Raw genomic sequence first — 22,604 nt, forward strand, 5'->3', positions numbered from 1 at the left:
TATTTACAAATCATACAGAGATTTGTGGTGTTGTGATAACCTTTAGTTGGTAAAATGGACAGAGAAATGGCAGATGGAGTTAATCCTGAGAGAAAAATGCAGTTATATTTTGGACAGAGTATACAAAATGACAGGGCTGTAGGATATACTGAGGGACAGAGTGACTTAGGGCCACAAACCCAGGCATTCCAGAAAGCAAAAACCCGGTAGGTATGATTTGGAACAGAAATGAGGAGCAATTTCTTTAGCCAGACTGTGGTGAATCTGTGGAATTCATTGCCACAGACTGTTGTGGAGGCTAACTCACTGGGTAAATTTAAAGCAGTGGTTGATTAATTAGAAAGGGGCTTCAAAGGTTATGGGGAGAAAGTGAATAGGACTGTGAGGGAAAATAAATCAGCCATGATTGAATGGCAGAGCACACTTGATTGGGTTGAACGGCCCAATTCTGATCCTTCGTTTTATGGTCTTAAAAAATTGTTTTAGTACTGTCACATATCAAGACAGGGTGAAGCTTTTGAGTCATGAGGAAGGGTCTCAGCCCAAACCATCAACTGTTAAATCATTTCCACAGATGCTTCCTGACCCGTTGAGTTCCTGCAGCATTTTTTTGTGTGTTGCTCTGGATTTCCAGCATCTGCAGATTTCCTGTGTTTCTGAAGAGCCTTAGTTCACATGCTGTCCTGAAAGGCTAAGTCAATTGCAAATACTTCGAAGTAGTAAAAAGAAAATAGAATGCAGAGTAGAGTGTTACAGTAATAGAGAAAGTGCAGTGTAGGGAGATAAATAAAATGCAAGAGCCATGATGAGTAAGGTTGAGAGGTCAGCTCCTCAGTTATGAGAAGTCTATAAGAGCACTTTAGAATCTTGAACAGACCTCTATTCACGGACTGAGCAAACTTGACCTTCAGCTTCTGGTCAGGCTGTTGACCAGAAGCCTGATTAAGAGCCTGGTCGCGTGAGTGTTTAGGCTTCCGTATCTTCTGCCTGATGGAAGGGATGAGAATTGAGAATGGCCAGTGTGGGAGGGGTGTTTGATTATTCACTGTGGCAGTGGGAAGTGCAAAATGGTGTCGATGGAAGGGAGGTTGAAGATTTGTATGACTATGACAGTAAGACCATAAAGCAGTATGTTTTAATTACAATTGTAATTACAACAGACAGGATTTGTCCTTTGTACATTTAAAAGTTGACATTGCATGTGTATATTCTCAGAAAGATATGAATATTTATCTGAAGCAATAGGGAAGTGAACCACCTCCTTGAGGATCCTCTAGTCCCATATCCACATGACTGGGAAGGAAAATCAGTCCACATCATTGTCTATCTCAACTTACATCTGATCATGGGTCATTCTTGAGAGAAGTGAAATGCATAAAATCGATATAATCAAGCTGAGGTCAATACATACAAAGAAATGTCTGTAAGTCCAAATGTTATTTCCCTCAGGAAAATTCTGAGATGAATGCACATTGACTCCTACCAAAAATAAACAACGTTCATGGGTAGAAAAAGTTCAGCCTGAAGTAAAATACTGCTAATGCAAAAAATTGGAAATAGAACAGAGAATACAAAGATTACTCAGCGAGTTAGGCACCATCTGTAGAGAGAGACTGTGTTTCATGTTGATGGAATTAACATCTGATGAAGGTCAGCACCATGATGCATTAATTCTATTTCTCTCTACCACAGATGCAGGTTGACCTGTTGTGTACAACATAGAACAAAAAACAGAACAGCACAGACACAGACTTTATTGACTACTGTTATGCCAAACTACATAAATTAGTAATTAAACACATACCTAACTAATTCCTTCTGCCTACACAAGGCCACGTCCCTCCATTCCTTTCGATACAAGAGCCTTTTGAACACCTCTAGTTCAAAAGTTCAAAGTACATTTAGAATACAAAGTATGTGTACTATATACAACCTTGAGATTTGTCTTTTCACTTGTATTTGCCTCCACCACCACCCCTGGCAATGCATTCCAGACTCCCACTGATCTTTGCCCTCTACATCTCCTGTGTATTCCATCATGGCCCACAAAATGGTAAAGTAAAGGGAACTACACTGCCATCATAGAAAGCATCCTCCTATCAGCTGTTACTCCTGGTTTGGTGAAACATCTTCTCACAGTATAAGGAACCTACTGTCAGGTCACCTGGAAAGGTCATTGGCTGCATTGTACCATCGCCGAGGGGCTTGTGTGGATCCAGGACAAAGAAGTAGGCAGAAAAAGCATCATTGTAGACACTATCCAACCCACAAACTGCCTTTTCCCAAAGCTCCGTTCTGGAAAGTACTATAAGGCTAGAAAAACAAAAACGCCATACAGTCAGCGCTCGTTATCAGTGGGTTCCACATGCGCGGATTCAACCAACCGTGGATCAGGAAAACCCGGAAGTTTTCTCTTCAGCAGTCGTTGTTTGAATATTGTTCACCTTGCGTTTCGTTCGTTCGCTACTTGTGTTGTGAGCGAGAGGAAGGAGTTTAAGGCTAGTAAGGGATGGCTGGCTAGCTATGTAAAGCGCTACAGCCTCAAGAACTTAAAGATCATGGGAGAATCGGCATCAGCATTCCCAGAAGAGCTATGATGGTTGCGTCTGTACTGAGCATGTGTGCAGACTTTTTTTTCTTGTCATTATTCCCTGAACAATACAGTATAACAACTATTTACATAGCATTTACATTGCATTTGGTATTATAAGTAATCTAGAGATGATTTAAAGTATATGGGAGGATGTGCGTAGGTTATATGCAAATACTATGCCATTCTATATAAGGGACTTGAGCATCCACGTTTTTGGTATCCGCAGGGGGTCCCGGAACCAATCCCCCATGGATAAGAAGAGCCGACTGTACATTCTTAAAATTTCTTCCCCACACCCCCATCAATCTGATCAACTATTCTAGATAGCTCATCAGTGCTATGCACTGTATATAATGCTGATATTTATGTATTTATGCACATTATTTCCATATTGTCCTTTAACATTTTAGAATTATTTTAAGTACGGTAATTCTTTATTTTTTATAATTGTTGAATGTCACTGTATTTTGTTGCATTTTGTATCCTGACCATAGACACAGTAAACTCCTAATACATGTAAATGTATATGGCGAATAAAGTTGATCCTTTATCCTTGAACAAGTGATGGCACCTAATTTCTCTGTAGTATCCTGAAACAAAAATTTGCAAGTAACTGTCATTTAGAGATTAGTCTAACCAGCATCAACTCACCTTGCACTTGGTGGCTTAAAAAGATGAGCCACATTAAATTTTGCTTCCATGTAATGACAGAGTGATTCAGTGTTAAATGGTACAATGGTGTTGTTCTAAACTTGGCCACCACAGTAGAATAGCAGTTAACATGGCACTCTTACAGCTTGGAACTTTGGAGTTCAGAGTTCATTTTGTATGTGTGACGCTGGATTTCCAGAATCTATTGTGTTTATACGTTAAAGCAGAGCAAGGTAAAACAAAAACAATGTAGAATAAAGTCTAACAGCTACCGAGCAAGTGTAGTGCAAATAAACAGTAAGGTGCAAGATCACAGTGAGGTAGATTGTGAGGTCAAGGGTACAACTTATCAGACAAGAACTCACAGTCTATGACAGTAAATAAATCTTCCACCAGCGACTTCAATCAAAATGTCAGAATCCTACAAATATCCAGTATTTCTTTGTCGAGGGGAGGAGTCAAGGTTAAAGAAGTCTCAGTTTCAAATATCCTGCAGGTGCCCTTGGTCAATAGAAAGAATATATGGAGATTTGATGACCAACAGTAGAAAGATTGCACCATGTGATTAAGTCCATGTCTACATGTACTTTAGGAAGGCCTTTGTCAAGGTCCCTCATGGGAGCAGGTCAAGAAGATTCAGTCACTTGACATTCAAAATGAAGTAGTAATTTTGATTAGACATTATGCTTTGGGGGAGAAGCCAAAGAGAGGTAGTAGATAGTTGCTTCTCTGACTGGAGGCCTGTGACAAGAGGTGTGTCACTGGGTCCATTGTTGTTTGTTATCTATATCAATGATCTGGAAGATAATGTAGTAAACCAGCTCAGGAAAACACCAAGATTGGGGGTGTTGTGGTCAGCAAGAAAGGCTATTTAAGATTGCAGTGGGATCTGGACCAGAAGGAAAAATGGGCTGATATATGAAAGATAGAATTGAATGCAGCCAAGTATGAGGTGTTGCACTTTGGGAAGAGAAACTAGGGTAGGACTTGCATGGAGAACAGTAGGGCACCAAGGAGTGTGGTAGAACAGAGGAATCTGTTCTATCCATAATTACTTGAAAGTCTCATCACATGTAGATAGCAAAGAAAGCTTATAAAGAAAGCTTTTGGTACTTTGGCTTTCAAAAATTTAAGTACTGAGTACAGGAGTTGAGATGTTATGTTGAAGTTGTATAAGACATTGATGATGCCTAATTTGGAGTACTCTGTAGAGTTCTGGTCTCCTACCCACAGGAAAGTTATCAATAGATTAAAAGAGTGCAGAGAAAATTTACAAGAATGTTGCCAGATCTTGAGGACTGGAGAAATAAAGAATGGTTATATAGGTCGGACTTTATTCCCTAGAGCATAAGAGGATGAGGGAAGATTTGATAGAGGTATACAAAATTATGAGGGGTATAGATAGGGTAAATGCAAACAGGCTTTTTCCACTGAGGTTGGTGAGACTAGATCGTAAGGTCAGGTTCAAGGGTGAAAGGTGAACTGTTTAAGAGGAACATGAGGGGGAACTTCTTCTCTCAGAGGGTGGTGAGAATGTGGAATGAGCTTCCAGCAGAAGTGGTGAATGCTGATTCTATTTTGACATTTAAGACAAATTTGGATAGGTACATGGATGGAACGGGTGTGGAAGGCGATGGTTTGGATGCAGGTGGATGCAACTAGGCAGATTAATAGTTCAGCACAGGCTAGATGGACCAAAAGGCCTGTTTCTCTGCTGTAGTGTTCTATGACTCTCTAACATTTACATTGACATTTGCAAATGCAGCATCCATGGGTGATGCCCATGTAAGCACTACAACTACATGTTCTCTATTCAGCTTTTGACTGACTAAACCTGAAGAGAGTGCTAAACACTGCCTAGTCTGTTTAAGGCTCATCACTTCCTTCTGTCCAATCCATCTTCATCGTGTGTTGCATCAGGAAGGCTGGTAGCTTTGTCAAGGATGCCTGCTGCCCTGGCCATTCCCCTTTCTCTCTTTTACCTCTGGAAGGGAATACACGAACATAAAAACCAAGAAGTCCAGGCATAGTAACAACTTCATCCCCACTGCTAATTAGATTATTGAACCAATTATCTTTTACCCACATCCTTCATGGTGGTGCTGTCTCGTTCTGGTATTCTAGCCATCATTGACATTTCAGCCAAAACCTTGACTGGACATTCCTCTCCATAGATCCTTTCTGACCTGTTGAATACCTCAAGTTTGTTCTTCTGGATTTTCACAATCTGCAGAATCCCTTGAGTTTATTATGTAGTATTTGTTTTGTTCTACTACACGGCACACAGCAACCTTTGAACCATTTTTACTGTTTTGAGCTCATTACTGTATTTATTGTTGCTCTGTATACTGTTTATTCTGTGTGTTTCATGTGAGCAAGGAATTTATTGCATCCTGGTGACATGACGATAAACTAGCCACCGATATTGGTGCAGTATCACCTTAGTCTTCGTCTTCCAGCTTCTCCCCTTGGGAAAGGAACTGTAGGCTATAACCAAACCTAATTCTATTTATTTGTTGTAGAAACCACTTAGATACAGTAGGCACATGCATGAATGAAAAATGGTGGGCTATGTGATAGGGAAGCAATAGATTGATTTTGATATAGGTTAAAATGTTGGCACAACATTGAGGGCTGAAGAGGCTGTACCGTTCTGTACTGTTTTATGTTAATTTATTCAAAAGAATAGCCACGTAAGAATCATGTTTGCTCTGGTCTAATAGTCTCCAGATTTCTTACAAAATCTGTACTTTTGTTGATTTTCTCCATCCAATGCAAGTCTGAGATAAATATTTTTACAGAATTTCCAGCTGATTAGCTACAGCCACTTCCTGCGGAGTTTGGGGTGCAGACTTGATTCCCCAGCGTGACATTGTTGATGTCTTGACTGGGTTCACGGAAGCTGCAAGAGCTAGCCATGGGGTGGACTGAATCTCGCCTGAGCCAATGTAATTCCAGCCACAGAGGCTCAATGATGCATGTGGCCATTTCCTGGTTCCATTCTGGAGTCATACGTACAGCTTGGAAGCAAGTCCCTTCTAAATCTTTTACCCCTTACCCCAAATATATATCTTTTAGTTTTATTCTGCTAAGGGACAAGTTTCCTGCAGTTTACCCTATCTATATCCCTCATATTTTATTTAACTCAATCATATCCATTTTTCACCACTGCAGGAAAAACAAAGCCTTTCCAGATTCTTCTCATAACTGAAACATTCCATCCCAAACAACATCATGTGAATTTCCTCTGCAGCCCCTCCTGCACCACCATATTTTTCCTATAGTGTGGGTGACCAGAACAGCACACTGTACCCCAGCTGAGATCTGACCATTGTCTTAGACCATAAGACATGGGAGCCACTAGGCCCATCAAGTTTGCTTTGCCATTCCATCATGGCTGATTTATTATCCCACTCAACCCCATTCTCCTGCCTTCTCCCCATAACCTTTGAAGGCCTCACTAACCAAGAATCTATTAACCTTTGCTTTAAATATACTCACTGACTTGGCTTCCACAGACATCTGTGGCAATGAATTCTATGGATTCATCACCCTGTGGCTAAAGAAAACCCTTTTCATCTCTATTCTGTGATTGTGCCCTCTCATCCTAGACTCACCCACTATAGGACACGTCCTGTCAACATCTGCTCTATCTAGGCCTTTCGACATTTGATAGCTTTCATTGAGATCCCCCTCATTCTTCTAAACTCCATTAAGTGCAGGCCCAAAACCATCAAACGCTCCTCATGTGTTAACCTTTTCATCCCCAGAATTATTCTCATGAACCTCCTCTTAACCCTCTCCAGTGCCAGCACATCTGGTTTTAGATAAGAGACCCAAAACTGCTCACAATATTCCAGGTGTGATCCGACCAATGCCTTATTATGCCTCAAGATAATGTCCTTGCTGTTATATTCTAGTCCTCTCGAAATGAATGCTAACATTGCATTTCCTTCCCTTGTCACCAACTTAACCAGCAAGCTAACCTTTAGGGAATCCTGCACAAGGATTACCAAGTCCCTTTGCACCTCTGATTTTAAAATTTTCTTCCCATTTAGAAAATAGTTCACGCCTTTATTCCATCTACCAAATTGCATGATTGTACACTTCCCTACGCTATATTCCATCTGTCAGTTCTTCACTAATTCTCCTAATCTGTCCAAATCCTTCTGCAGATCCCCTGCTTCCTCAGCACTACATTCCCCACCTGTTATCTTTGTATCATTTACAACTTCGGCCACAAAGCTATTAATTCTGACATCCAAATCACTGACATATAATGTGAAAAGAAGTGACAATAGACAATAGACAATAGGTGCAGAAGTAGACCATTCGGCCCCTCGAGTCTGCACCGCCATTCTGAGATCATGGCTGATCATTCACTATCAATACCCAGTCCCTGCCTTGTCCCCATATCCCTTGATTCCCCTATCCATCAGATATCTATCTAGCTCCTTCTTGAAAGCATCCAGAGAATTGGCCTCCACCATCTTCCGAGGCAGTGCATTCCACACCTTCACAACTCTCTGGGAGAAGAAGCTCTTCCTCAACTCTGTTTTATATAACTGACCTCTTATTCTCAATCCATGCCCTCTGGTACTGGACTCTCCCAACATCTGGAACATATTTCCTGCCTCAATCCTATCAAATCCTTTAATTATCTTAAACGTTTCAATCAGATCTCCTCTCAATCTCCTCAATTCCAGCGTGTACAAGCCCAATCTCTCCAATCTCTCTGCGTAAGACAGCCCTGCCATCCCAGGAATCAACCTAGTGAATCTACGCTGCACTTCCTCAATTGCCAGAATGTCCTTCCTTAAACCTGGAGACCAAAACTGTACACAATATTCCAGGAGTGGTCTCACCAGGGCCCTGTACAAATGCAAAAGGACATCCTTGCTCTTGTACTCAATTCCCCTTGTAACAAAGGCCAACATTCCATTTGCCCTCTTCACTGCCTGTTGCACTTGCTCATTCACCTTTATTGACTGGTGAACTAGGACTCCTAGGTCTCTTTGCATTTCTCCCTTACCTAACTCTACACCGTTCAGACAATACTCTGCCCTCATGTTCCTGCTTCCAAAGTGGATAACTTCACATTTATTCACATTGAATGACATCTGCCAAGTATCTGCCCACTCACCCAGCCTATCCAAGTTTCCCTGTATTCTCCTAATGTCCTCTTCGCATGTCACACTGCCACCCAGTTTAGTATCGTCAGCAAACTTGCTGATATAGTTTTCAATGCCCTCATCTAAATCGTTGACATAAATCGTAAAGAGCTGTGGTCCCAATACAGAGCCCTGTGGTACCCCACTAGTCACCTCCAGCCAGTCCAAGAAACACCCATTCACTGCTACCCTTTGCTTTCTATCTGCCAACCAGTTTTCTATCCATGTTGAAACCCTGCCCCTAATGCCATGAGCTCTGATTTTACTCACCAATCTCCTATGTGGCACCTTATTGAATGCCTTCTGAAAATCTAGGTACACAACATCCACTGGCTTACCCTCATCTAACATCCTTGTTACACCCTCAAAAAACTCCAACAGATTAGTCAAGCATGATTTGCTCTTGGTAAATCCATGCTGGCTCGGCCTAATCCTATTTCCACTATTTCGTCCTTAATAATGGACTCAAGCATCTTCCCCACGACTGATGTTAGGCTAACAGGGCGATAGCTCTCCGTTTTCTCCTTCCCTCCCTTCTTGAAAAGTGGGATAACATTAGTCACTCTCCAATCTTCAGGAACGGATCCTGAATCTAAGGAACATTGGAAAATGATTACCAATGCATCCGCAATTTCCTGAGCCACCTCTTTTAGAACCCTCGGATGCAGACCATCTGGACCCAGGGATTTATTAGCCTTCAGTCCTACCAGTCTACTCATCACAGTTTCTTTCCTAATGTCAATCTGTCTCAATTCCTCTGATATCTTATGACCCTGGCCCATCCATACATCTGGGAGATTGCTTGTGGTCTCCCAGTGGTCCCAAGTGGGACCACTGATATTGCAAGTGGTCCCAACACTGACCCTTGTGGAACATCACTCATCACCGGCTGCAAACAAAAGACATCTCCTTTATTCCTACTCTTTGCTTCTTGTCTGGGCACCAATCTTCTATTCATGCTAGGCTCTTATCTTGTTTAGCAGCCTCACGTGCAGCACTTTGTCAAAAGCCTTCGGAAAATCCAAGTAAACAATGGAATCATAATGGAATCATTATAGAATCTAGTGATTCTTTAAAGATCATTACTAATGCCTTCCATAATCTCTTTCAGCCACCTCTTTCGAAACCCTGGGGTATAGTCCATCTGGTCCAGTTGACTTTTCTAACTTCAGATCTAACACCTTCTCATCAGCAATAGCAACTACTCATTTTTGCCCCCTGACAATTTCTGGCTTACTGCTAGTGTCTTCCACAGGGAAGACTGATGCAAAATCCTTATTGAGTTTGTTTGCCATTTCTTTATCCCATTACTACCTCTCCAGCATCATTTTCCAGTGGTCCAATATCCACTCTCAACTCTCTTTTACTCTTTATATATCTGAAAAATATTTTGGCATCATCTTTGATATTTTTGGTTAGCTCACCTTCATAGTTAATCTTTTCTCTCCTTATACTCTTTAAGTTGCCTTCTGTTGGTTTTGAGAAGCTTCCCAATCCTCTAACTTTCAACTGATTTTGCTATATTATATACCCTCTCTTTTCCTTTTATTCAGTCTTTGACTTCCCTTATCAGCCACAGTTGCTTTATCCTCCCTTTAAAATACTTCTTCATCTTTGGGATGCATCTATCCTGCACCTACCGAATTGCCTCCAGAAACCCCAACCATTGCTTTTCTATCATTATCCCTGCTACATCCCACAGCCTTCTCTTAAAAAAAATTATCCCATAGGCATTCCACAAATTTCCTTTCTTGGTGTCCAGCGGCAACCTGATTCTCCCAATGTACCTACATATAAAAATCCCCCACGACTATCATAAAATTTCCCTTATTTTATGCCTTTTTTGTTTATATCCCACATCCTGGCTACTGTTCTATAGTCTGTATATAAGTCCCATTAAGGTCTTTTTACCCTTGCAATTTCTTAACTCTACCTAAAGGATCTACATCTTCTGATCCTGTGTTACCTCCTTCTGAGGATTTGATTTCATTTTTCACCTCCAGAGACACCCCACCCCCTCTGCCTATCTGTCTGGCCTTTCAATAGGAGGTATATCCTTGGATGTTGACTCCCAACTATGATCTTCTTTCAGCCACGTCTCAGTGATTCCTACAAAGTCATACCTGCCAATCTCTTACTGTGCAAGATCATCTACCCTATGCCACATACTACATGCATATTCAAATATGAATTGAAACATTGTTACATAATTGTAAGTTGTAACATTGCTACATAACACCGCTACATAACACCCTGCTCTTGTATTCTGTACTCTGGATCCTAATGCTGGTGCTGTCTGCATGGAGTTTGCACATTTTCTCAATAATTGCATAGATTTTTTCCTATATGCCAGACATAATCTGGTTCAGAGACTAACTACAAAATCCGGGAACAAATATACACTAAGTTTAATGCTATAGATCAGGAATTACTTTCTATGGAGTTGTACTTATGATTGCAAAGCAGTATTTCTGCAAGACACTTGTCAGATTTTTAAGCTGGGTTACATCCAATTGCATGGAAAGCAGGATCTCCCTGGTTAAGGAAAGGATCATGAAGGGTATGATAAAGCAAAGCGAAGAGAAGTTATCTAGATGTTCACCCCTCCAATAACCAAAACAGTTATCCTTCAACACAATGAGGTCAGTGTGTTCTTCTTAATTACATTTATTGACTTAATTTTGAGAATACGGTCGAAAGTGTTAACAATATGAATTGTGCTTTGACAATACATATTATTAATTGGAATGTAGTTTTCACTTTTACAGGAGTCCAAATTACTAGGTTATTCAAGTAAGGGAGAACCTCTAATAAATTGGGATATGCGGGAAGGTGGTGGAATTCAGACCAAACCTTTTTTTTACTGTGAGAGTGGTCCAGATATAGAGCACAACTACAGGAACTGCTTGAGGCAAACACACTACTGTGCAAAAGTCTTGGACACATATATTGTATATAGCTAAGACATTTATGTGGTACTGTATTTGTCATCGTGGAGTGGAGAGTGAGTTTGCAAATCTGCTGGGAGCAAAGGATGCTGGGACTGGCAAGTGGTGTGGGACAGTTATCACAGAAGAAGTGGCAGCTGCGTGGGGTGGTATGGGTATAGACACACCCAGCCCTGAGACACCGAGCAAGGTCAGTTGATTCCAGACAATTGGTTTATTGGTTATTATAGAATGTCTCTCTGGTGATTCCCACTCTCTCCCCTCTGCCTTCCCCTTTTCACAACCACGATTCCCCTCTTCCTCTCCCTTTCCCACTCTCAGTCCACAATAGAGACCCATATCAGAATCAGGTTTAACATGACTCACATATGTCATGAAGTTTGCTTTTTTGCAGCAGCAGCCACAGTGCAATGCAAATACATAAAATTACTACACTGCTGAGCAAAAATCTTGGGCACCCTAGCTTTCTGTATGTGTTTAAGACTTGTGCACAGTCATGCAGCTGATTTGTAGTTACCTTGAGGATGATGAAACTTAAATGAAGAATAGAACAGATTTTGCTGATGGAATAGATGAATCAGTGAAAGAGTCCTGTTTAAGTATTAGCACTGGCTAGATGGGCCAAATGGCTTGCTTCTGCACTGGAAGTACTCAGTAAAATACAAAGGTAAAATCATGAAATAGACAAGTTTCTCAAGTTAAACTAACTTTTTCCTGAAGATGTTCACACAGCAGCAGACTCATCTTTTGATGCAACTTAATCATTCTTTTTGTTCTGTTGGGAAAGAAATGGTGACACTACATTGATCTACATGGAAAATCTTCCAGCAGAACAACTCTGGCTCTGCACAAATTCCAGTGAGGACCTTCCAATTTAAAGCTGAATGCAAAGTATTACATCTTAGTGAAGCACAGAGAGAGAGAGAGAGAGAGAGAGAGAGAGAGAGAGAGAGAGAGAGAGAGAGAGAGAGAGAGAGAGAGAGAGAGAGAAAGAAGAGTGTGTATGTGACAGAAAGCAAGCAAATGAGGGAGGGAGGGAGAATAGGATGCTTAGAGAAACAGAGCAAAGAGAAGCAGAGAGAAAATGAAGAGCAACAGACAAATGTGGGAAACTGAGTAACAAGAGAGACAAACAGAGGAAAAAGAAGGGAGTGAGAGGGAAAGAAACAGGGTTGGTAAAGGAGAGAGCAAGAGACAGAATGAAAGAGAGAATGAGCTGGCCTGAATCCTAAGAAAGACAAAACAGCAGCAGTGCCTATAGTGACAGCTCTTTTGCAGGCAAGCCCAACAATATATTACAGTGTGTGTCTGTTTTTACAGGGTAGCTGTGCAGCTGATCTATACCGGCACCCACAGCTCGATGCAGACATCGAAGCAGTCAAGGAAATTTATGGAGAAAATTCCGTCTCTGTCAGGTAAGTCTTTAGCGTTCTAATTTTTCAAGTGTTGCAGAACTGATGGCAATTTTTATTACTGTTATTTTCTGTCTAACATTTTGCTTGTCATTTTACGAGTTTCTTTAGGGAATAGGATTCTTCCAACAAAAAAGACTTAATTCATTTTTAGCTCAATTTTTCCTCGCACCTTGCTTCCAAGTTTTATTCCATTTGCTCAAAGCATGGAATAGTCTGGGACATCGAATTTCCCAGTGCTGCCTTCATTGCTGTCTCTAATTACCACTGCAGTGTGAAACTGCTCCTGTTAGTGCTACCTTCCCCTCTGTCCAAAGATGGAGTGCTCTAATCGTACAGACCAGCAGGTGAGGAATCTGGCCAAACTTGGAGTCAAACTTATACCCTCTGAAAAAGGCCCCAAACCCACACTTTCGTCTGTATTAGGCCAGTTAAATCAAAGTTGTTTATAGCTTTTGTTTTCAAACCTTGGTTCATTTTGTTCTGTTCAACTCACACTCTCTTTTATAATTACAACTACTCATTTGCAATACATAGGCGTATTCTTAAAATGCACCACGTACCTCTAAAAGATGTTGTACCATGAGCTTGACTAGTTAGGATCCGTTAAATATAAAGTATTAAGTTAGTGTCACTGATTTACTGCCAACGGAAACAATGTACTTTGACTCTTATGCTCTCAATATAAGGATCTTCCAATCAATGCTCCCTCCTCTGCCCTTATGGATCAAAACCTCCCTAAATTTCATCACCTTTCCCTCCTCCATCCCAATATTTTTCATCTTCTGATTGTCTTATTGGCCTGGTGAATGCTTTCCTAGATATTTTGAGCTGTGGTTAATTGGGCAAATGTAAGGTAATCTTTATTCCTCGTAGGTTCAGTCCAAAGATGCATCAATTTTTTTGGGCACAGGACGTCCCCAGGTTACGTACATCTGATTTATGGAACCCCTCCCTCTTCCCACATACAAACAAGCCCCTTTAACACTATTAAATTCAAAAGTCTGATGTATGTACTTACTGTACGTCCCTTCCTTTGAATGGTGGAACTAGTTTCCTCTCTCTCTCTGCTCTTTTTGTAATTCTTTTCTGTCAATCTTATGTACTTCAGATGGTATTTGCTTCAATGTGGAACTATGGTTATCATAGAAAGTAATTAATTTGTATTTCCTGACTTATGGACAAAGTTGTCTTAAGGGCATCTGTAAAAATGGAACCTATTTGTTTTCCAAAAAAATGCCTGTATTAGGGAAATTTGTGGGTATGGGGTCAATATGAGGTAAAAGCCCAGCTGATTTTGTTGAATGGTGGTGCAGTTACCAGGGATCAAAAGGTCCTACTTCTGTTTGTATTTCTTAGGTTCTCATTATGACCATCGAGTGCTAATGTTATTTCCATTTTTCACCAATTCGTGTATTACTGTTCATACACTGGAGATTGAAGTGCTTGTCTTGATAGTTACCTTGAGAGCTGTTTTACCTTCTGTATGGCATTGATAGATTTTTACCTCAGTTTTCGATATAAAATAACTTGAAACAAAGACTGTTAGATGATGTTAATATATGTATCAACCACAATCTAATTGAGTGAAGTACACTCAGAGCTATTTATCCAAGTTAACATATAACTATAACTGAGACATCCCATAGACTGTGACTTATCTATTCTAAATATGTCTTTCCATAGAGAATATGGAACAATTGATGATGTGGATGTGGATCTCCATATTAATATGAGTTTTCTTGATGTAAGTAATGACCCTAGTGCTATTTGTCCTAAGTTTTGAATTGTTTTGTTCCTTAAGATGAATGTAATCATTCTTGGTTGTTCTGCTGGGAGAGAAATGGTGACACGACATTGGTCTATGTGCAAATTCTTCCAGCCCAATAACTCTGGCTCCGTACAAATTCCACACTATAGATTCTGTGCTATAGTGTAGTGGTAGTAGTGCTAGCAATCACTGATCAGTTTTCGATCCCTGACGCTGTCTGTAAACTGTTTGTACATTCTCCCTGTGACCACGTGAGTTTCCTCTGAGTGCTCTGGTTTCCTCCCACATTCCAAAGATGTACGGTTAGATTTAATGAGCTGTGGGCATGCTACTTTGGAACCAGAAGCACAGAGGCACTCGCAAGCTGCCACCAGCACACTTCAAACAATGACAAAAAATGACGCATTTCACTCCATGTTTCGATGTTCTGATGTACACAAGACAATTAAAGCTAATCCCTCCTTATAATATTTTAACTATTTGAAATGCATATGATAATACAGCTGAAATATAAGGAAGAGGCACAAGAGACTGCAGGTGCAGGAATCTGGAACAACACACCAGATGCTCGAGGCACTCAACAGGCCAGGCAGCACTGTGGAGGGAAATGTTTTGGGTCGAGACCCTTCATTTGGACTGAGGAAAATCTCTTTAAAGTGGATGTACCTTGAACAGACTTCATAGTAGACTACCAAAATGGATACACAAGAGACTGCAGATGCTGGAATGCTGGTCTAGATGAAGGATCTGAACCCAAAACATCAACCGTCCATTTCTCTACACAGATGCTGTCTGATCTGCTGAGTTTCTCCAGTATCTTTTTTGTTGCTTCATGCTTAAATATAAATTTCTTTTATGTAGGTTTGGCGAAAATGTGCCTTATTTGCAAGGTCTTGCACCTCTGCAAGTTTGTGTACAAGCCTTGCTTCTTGTAGCAATTTTCCCTTCACACATTGCTAACACCTAGCCTCCTGTGATAAAGCAGCCCACCCTTTGACTTTGAGATTGTCCTGTCAAGAATATGCTGCCAGGGGAGTTGGTGGAAGCAGATGTAGTAGCAATGTTTAAGAGGCATTTAGACAGATGTACAAAGAGGCTGGGAATAGGGGAATACAGACCATGTGCAGGTGGATAGGATCATGATAAGTCTAGTCAGAATGGACTGAAAGACCTGTTCCTGTGCTGTACTGTTCTACTGTCTATGATTAGGGATGTGGATTAATAAAGCAAATGTTCTTGTTTCTGTCATATGAACATCAAAAGAACCTAAAAATAGAAGCAGATTTGGTCCATTGTAGGTACTTTGCAGTTTAGTTAGATTTGTTGCTCTGTCTCAGTCCACTTCTCTGCACAGACCTTGTATAGAGTCATAGACTCATGCAGCACAGAAACAGGTCATGCTGATTGTTGTACCTATCTATACTAATCCTGTTTACTCACATCAAGACTGTTGACTTCTATGCTTTGACGGTTTAAGTGCTTGCCTCGATGGTTCTTAACTGTTGTGACAGTACCTTTCTCTATCCTCTCCTGAGGCAGGGCGTTTCAGATTCTATCCATCCCCTGTGTGACAATTACCCCTTAGACACCCTCTAAATCTTCCACCTCTCACCTTATATTAATGCCCACATGCTTTAGACACCCTCTGGTGGGAAAAAGATTTTTACTATCTAATCTATCTGACCCCACCTCTTCAAAATGTTGAAGTCATTCTTCAGCCAGGGAAAATAAACCCAGAATTCCAGTCTATCCTATTAATTGAAATGCTCCAATCCAGACAACTCCTTTGCACTCTCCCCGACACAGTCTTATCCTTTCTATGTTTTGACCAGCAGAGCTGCACACAATATTCCAGGTGTGACTAAACCAATGATAGGTGCCGATGCTTTTGCAATCCAAAGGTTTTTCGGAAGATAAGAGTGAGATGTAAAACTTATTGTATATAGCTACTAAATATTACAAGAGCAAAGAGGAAATGTTGAGAGGACAAAGAAAAGACCAAACTCATACCAGATTAGAGATGACAGAAATTCCTTGGATAACAATTAGCCAATAAAATAGCCAGTTTCAAGTAGTGGTGACACCTGTTATTGAAACCAAGAAACACAGAGGCAATTGTACCATAATTACTGGAAAATTCACTTAACAATTACATGTATGTTGGTGAGTATACAAAAACCCAAGTAGTCATAAACTGCAAGAAAAATAACATTCTACATCCCAATCCAAAACTAATATTCCATAGATCTGCAACGTGACAGCTCTGCCCTGATACTCTGTACCACAGCTGATGAAAGCAAGCATTCCATGTCACCTGCACCAGCATATCTACCTGAGCTCCATATTATCTACTTTAATTTTCAAATGATCTGTCTTGAATATACTCACTGACTGAGCTTCCACAGCCCTCTCGGGTAGAAACTAAATAATCTGCTGGAAGAACGCCATGCATTGATGAACATCTGTGGAAGGAAAGGAATTGCCTATGTTTTGGTTCGAGTTGGTGCAGTAGGCTTTCAACCCGAAATGTCAACGATTCCGTTTCTCCCACAGATTCTGCTCGACCTGTTGAGTTCCTCCAGCAGGTTGTTTATTGCTCCAGATCCCAGCTTCTGTTGTCTTTTGAGTTTCTTAAGATTTATTGCCCTTCAGTTGGAGAAATTTCTTCTGTTGTCTGCGCTGAATAGTTGATTGCCTATTTTAAAGCTGTGACCCTTGATTTCAAACACACAGCTTGGAATACATCACTGCTGATTTACCACAGCAAGCCTCATATACATTTTACTTGTTTCGATATAAAATTGGTACAAGAGGGATGTAGGAGGAAGTAGGTACAAGGGGGATGTCAGAGTTAAGTTTTTTACACAGGGAGTGGTGGGTTCATGGAATGCACTGCCAGTGAAGTGGTAGAGGTACTTACGGTAGGGTCTTTTAAGAGACTTTTGGATAGGTACATGGAGCTTAGAAAAATAGAGGGCTATGCGGTAGGTAATTCTAGACAGTTTCTAGAGAAGGTTACATAGTCGGCACAACATTGTGGTCTGAAGGCCTGTAATGTTCTGTAGATTTCCATGAATGAGTTTACCTCTCATTGTTCCAAATTCAAATGAATATGAGACTGCTCTCTTTACAGGGCAGTCCCCAATCCTCCCCTATCTAAAATTCAGTTTGAATGCCTTTCTCTATTGTAAGGTATTTCATCACATCACTTTGACTCTGTGTACTGTTTAGGGTCATAGAAACAAGCTCTTCATCCTGTCTAGTCTGTGCTGAACTATTATTCTGCCTAGTGCCATCAGCATGCAGCTGCACCATAGTTCGCCATACCCCTCCCATCCATGTACTTATGTAAACTTCCCTTAGCAGTTGAAATTAAACCCACGTCCACCACTTCTGCAAGCAGCTTGTTCCACACTCTCACCACCCTCTGAGTGAAGATGTTCCTTTAAATTTTCACCTTTCACCCTTAACCCATAATCTCTAGTTCTAGTCTCAGCCAACCTCAGAGCTAAAAGCATTTACCCTTTCTATACCCCTCAAAATATTGTATACTTCTTCCCTTATTCTCCATGTGTGATCTGAACAAGGCTTGATATAATGGTACTATGTACTTTTCACTTGTACTCAAAGCCTCTTGAAATAAAGGCGAAAATATGGTTGCCTTCCTAATGGCTTGGTGTATCCATGTGATAACTTTCAGTGATTTGTGTACAAAGATTTGCAACATAATTCAACACCCCACAAATTGACCAAAATGGTTGTCTTTCAGACAAAGGCAAACCTCATTCATCATTTTCCTAATCTGGCCTCTGAGATAAAGACAGAAACCAGTCTTACATGCTTCTGCACATCTATAAGAATTTGTTATGCTTTGTTGCTTTTAAACTGTGGGAGTAAAGGGAAAATCTAGTTCTGACACAGCAAAAGCTTGTCTGTTATTCATTACTATTATTATCTAAATGTCAAGCTTCATGAGAACAAAACCTCAAGTAACAGTAATTTTTGGGCAGGAAAGATTATTTTAAATTTCTCCAATTCTTCTTCAATGATACATTGAATGCACTGCTTTATACAGGTTTTCCTGTATTGTGAGACATCTCAATTACTTTGCATCATACGTTCACATATTCTCAGCATATTACATCATTCATGCTAAGAAATGGAAGCTATAAAGCCCTTTAATCTGCTCCACCATTTAAGAAAATCTCAAGTGGTCCTGTCCCCTGAATTTACTTAGGCAGTTGATTTCAATATCCTCTGATCCCCTCTTGGGCTTGGACTGAGCACATACAGCACTCGAAACAGATGAATACATCAGATCAAGGCAGTTTGAGTGAAACATTTTGGAAGCTTAGGTGGGTCACTGGACTTCCTGACGGAGATTCAGTGTAAGACCTACCACTTCTCTGGTCAAGCCTGTTCATCTACGTTACAGGACTAAGATCATCATTAAAATGACAAAACCACTACAGAAATACAAAGAATCATTGAGTCATATAGCACAGACGCTGATTTTCTGACCTAGTAAGTACACGCCGAACTTTGAATTGGAATTGGTTTACTATTGTTACGTGTTTCAAAGTTCAGTGAAGAGCTCGTCTTGCATGCTCTTCGTACAGATAAATCATAACACAGTGCATTAAGGTAGCACAAGGCTAAGCAATATCAGAACAAAGAATAAAATGTTATTTTATAGATGAAGTGCAGTGAAGGTAAGCAGTAAGGTGCAGAGTCATAAAGAGGTAGATTGTGAAGTCAAAAGTGCATCTTGTCGTACTTTGTATTCTTATAATAGAATACGATAGAATTGTACTTGAGCCTTCAGACTTTTGTATCTTCTTCCAATTGGAGAGGTGAGAAGAGACAATGTCCGGGTAGGTCAGCTTATTCATTATGCTACCTGCTTTACTGAGGCAATGAGAAGCTTAGACAGTCCATAGAGGAGAGGTTGGTTTCCATGCTGTACTGAGCTGTGCCCATAACTCTCTGCCGTTTATAGTGGTCATAGGTCAGAGCAATTGCCATTACTAAGCCGTGATGCATTCAGATAGTTCGCCTTTTAGTTTGCATTGATAAAAAGTGGGAAGGTTTGGTGGGGCAATGCCAAATTTCTTTCATCTACAGAAGAAGTAGATGAGCTTAGTGTGCTTGCTTGGCCATGGTGTCAACATGATTGGACCAGGACAGCCTGTTGATGGTGTTCATTCCTAGAACTTGAAGTTCTCAACCTTCTCAACCTGAGCATCTATTTATGTGCACAATTTGTTTTCCATGGTTTTTAAATCAAGAACTAGAAGACATAGATTTGGGTTGCAACAGAAAAGATTTAGTAGGAACCTGAGTGGCAATCTTTTCACCCAGTGAGTGGTCAGTACATGGAAGGAGTTGCCAGAAGAAGTGTTTCAGGCAGGTACGTTAACACCATTCAAAAGACACTTGGACAGGTAAATAGTTAGGAAAGACAGGGATTCCCAACCTTCTTTCTGCCATAGAACAATACCATTAAGTAAGGGGTCTGTGGACACCAGGTTGGGAAATCTGATTTAGAGGGATATAAGCCAAACATGGGAAAATGGGGCAAAGTTAAATGGGAATCTGTGGAGGTCAGCCTGGACCAGATGGGCTGAAGAGACCTATTTCCATGCTCTATGACTCTATTTACTCTAATTCTACACTAAACCCATTTGATAGTTCCCACTTTTCCATCATCTCCCCAGACTCTACCAATCACCTACAATTTTCTTAATTAACCAACCAACCAACTGGCACATCTGTGGGATGTAGGAGGAAAATGGAGCACCCAGGAGTAATGCACACATTGAGAGGGAGAATGTGCAAAGTCCGCACAGATGAATTAGAGGTTAGGATTGAACCTGGATCGCTGGAGCTGAGAGGCAGCATTTGTAGTAACCCAGCCACAGTGCAGGCACAGTGTAATCAGCACAAAATATAGTGCCTGTGGGATCCTGGTGCTTCTGCGATCCATAGGTTCTTCAGAAGTCAAGAATAAGGCATAAAACATGTTGCTTACAATCATTTTATTAAGTGTTACAAGAAGAAAGAAGAAAAAGAAAAGGCATCGAGAAAACAAAGAAGCAACCAGCCTAAAAAGGGTCCTGACGAAGGGTCTCGGCCCGAAACGTCAACAACGCTTCTCCCTATAGATGCTGCCTGACCTGCAGTGTTCTACCAGCATTTTGTGTGTGTTGTTTGAATTTCCAGCATCTGCAGATTTCCTCGTGTTTGCAGCCTAAAAAGGGGACGTGGTCTTCTGATACTCAGACTAGAATTAACAATTGATAACAATTAACTAGATTCATATGGCATGGCATCTGCTACTAAAAGCTAAGAAGTTTCTAGAAAAATACTGAAGCAACTTTGCTAAAAGTACTGGAAAATTCATTGAATAATTACATGCATATGGGTGATAATATAAAAATATAAGCAAGCATTGGAAATTTAAACTACAAGAAGAATAACAATTCTTCATCCCAATCCAAAATGTTCATGGTAAAGGAATTAAAATAAATGTGTTCATGGCAGCAGAGGAAGTGTAAAAAGATGTAATTGATCCAACTTCGCACGATCCATAGTTTGCTTGGGGTTGATTAGGATTTTTGTTCCATTTGTTGCCTTTGTTTGCATTGTTCAGACAGAGTAATCTAAGTCTTATGTGAGTGATCTGCAATTTCGTCAGCTTGTGCAGAATCTGCACTCTCCTGGGTGGAGGTTAAGTCAGCTTGACTTTATTTTCATGTTCACAACTACAGTGAGGCAAAGCTGCAATAAACAAACTTGCTTGCCACAGCATCATAGGCATATACAGTAGGTACAGACACAAAGCATAAATTATACAAAGTAGTAAAGAGAGAGAAAGAGGAAGCAAGACCTTAATGCAAAAACATCAAGACAATCAGAAAATACACTTTGTGGCCACTTTGTTAGGTACATCTGTTTCCCTGCTCGTTAATGTCAATATTTGATCAGTCTATCATGTGGTAGTAATACAATGCATGAAAGCATGAAGATCTGGTCAAGACATTCAGTTGAGACACAGCAAACATCAGAATGGGGAAAAAATCTGATCTAAATGACTTTGTCCATACAATTATTGCTGGTGCCAGATGGGGTGGTTTGAGTATCTCAGAAACTGTTGATCTTTTGGGATTTTCATGCACAGTAGTCTCTAGAGCTTACAGAAAATTGTGCAAAAAACATCCGATGAGTTGCAGTTCTGTAGGCAAAAAAGCCTTGTTAACAAGAAAGGTCAGAGCAGGATAACCAGAATGCTTTAAGCTGACAGCAAAACCGCAGTAATTCAAAACAAATTGTGCGTTACAACAGTGGTGTGCAGAAGAGCATCTCTGAATGCATAACACACCGAACCTTGAAGTGGGTGTGTTACAGCAGCAGAAGACCATGAACTTCATCAACATCGTTCTTTCCTGCAGCAGAAGAACACAAAACATGCACTCAATGGCCACTTTATTAGGTACAGGAGGTACCTAATGAACAGGCAACTGAGTGTACAATATGCAATATGTCCATAGTAATAAAAGGGTTGTTCCATAGTATTCCACTGTTGGATTAGGTTTGTGCAGTTTATTCACGGATCTGCTGGTTGTTAATGTTCTAACCAGGAACTTACTCTTCCTGGCAGACGGCTGGAGAAAGGCAAAGCCTGGAAGTGGAAGCGAGAGAATAAATGGTAACAAAGGCTACTTCACATTCGACAGCAGATACAAAACCTCATGAACTTCTCCAAGGGAAATGACCAAAGTCAGGCTCTGTAGTGGACTTGGTCATCTTACAGAGAGTATAATTTTCTGGCCTCCTTATTAGACAAGTCTTACCTGACATGATTGACTTTTTTCTCCCATTCAGACTGAACACTGTTGTTAATTTATTCCAGTGCAGTTAATTCTGTAATGTGATTTCTTCTTGGCACACAGATGCACTGCAGTTGATTCGTTGACTGATGAACCATTTGGGTAGCTGCCAGGGATAGTTTGGTGCAGGGTTTTGACACAGAATGTCGACAATTCCGTAAGACCATAA

The 22,604-nt window shown here is 40.6% G+C and overlaps 1 protein-coding gene across 1 annotated transcript in view; it reads left to right on the forward strand.

Moving 5' to 3' along the window:
- The window catches only part of LOC132379254 (protein mono-ADP-ribosyltransferase PARP6), a 217,487-nt gene that overhangs the window by 123,056 nt on the left and 71,827 nt on the right, over positions 1-22,604 (forward strand). Inside the window, exons 7-8 of the mRNA XM_059946956.1 lie at positions 12,684-12,778; positions 14,462-14,522. Coding sequence (XP_059802939.1) covers positions 12,684-12,778; positions 14,462-14,522 — 156 coding nt within the window. The remainder of the gene's footprint in view (positions 1-12,683; positions 12,779-14,461; positions 14,523-22,604) is intronic.

Source organism: Hypanus sabinus, chromosome 21 (genome assembly GCF_030144855.1).
Source record: "Hypanus sabinus isolate sHypSab1 chromosome 21, sHypSab1.hap1, whole genome shotgun sequence".
NCBI classification, from domain to species: domain Eukaryota; kingdom Metazoa; phylum Chordata; class Chondrichthyes; order Myliobatiformes; family Dasyatidae; genus Hypanus; species Hypanus sabinus.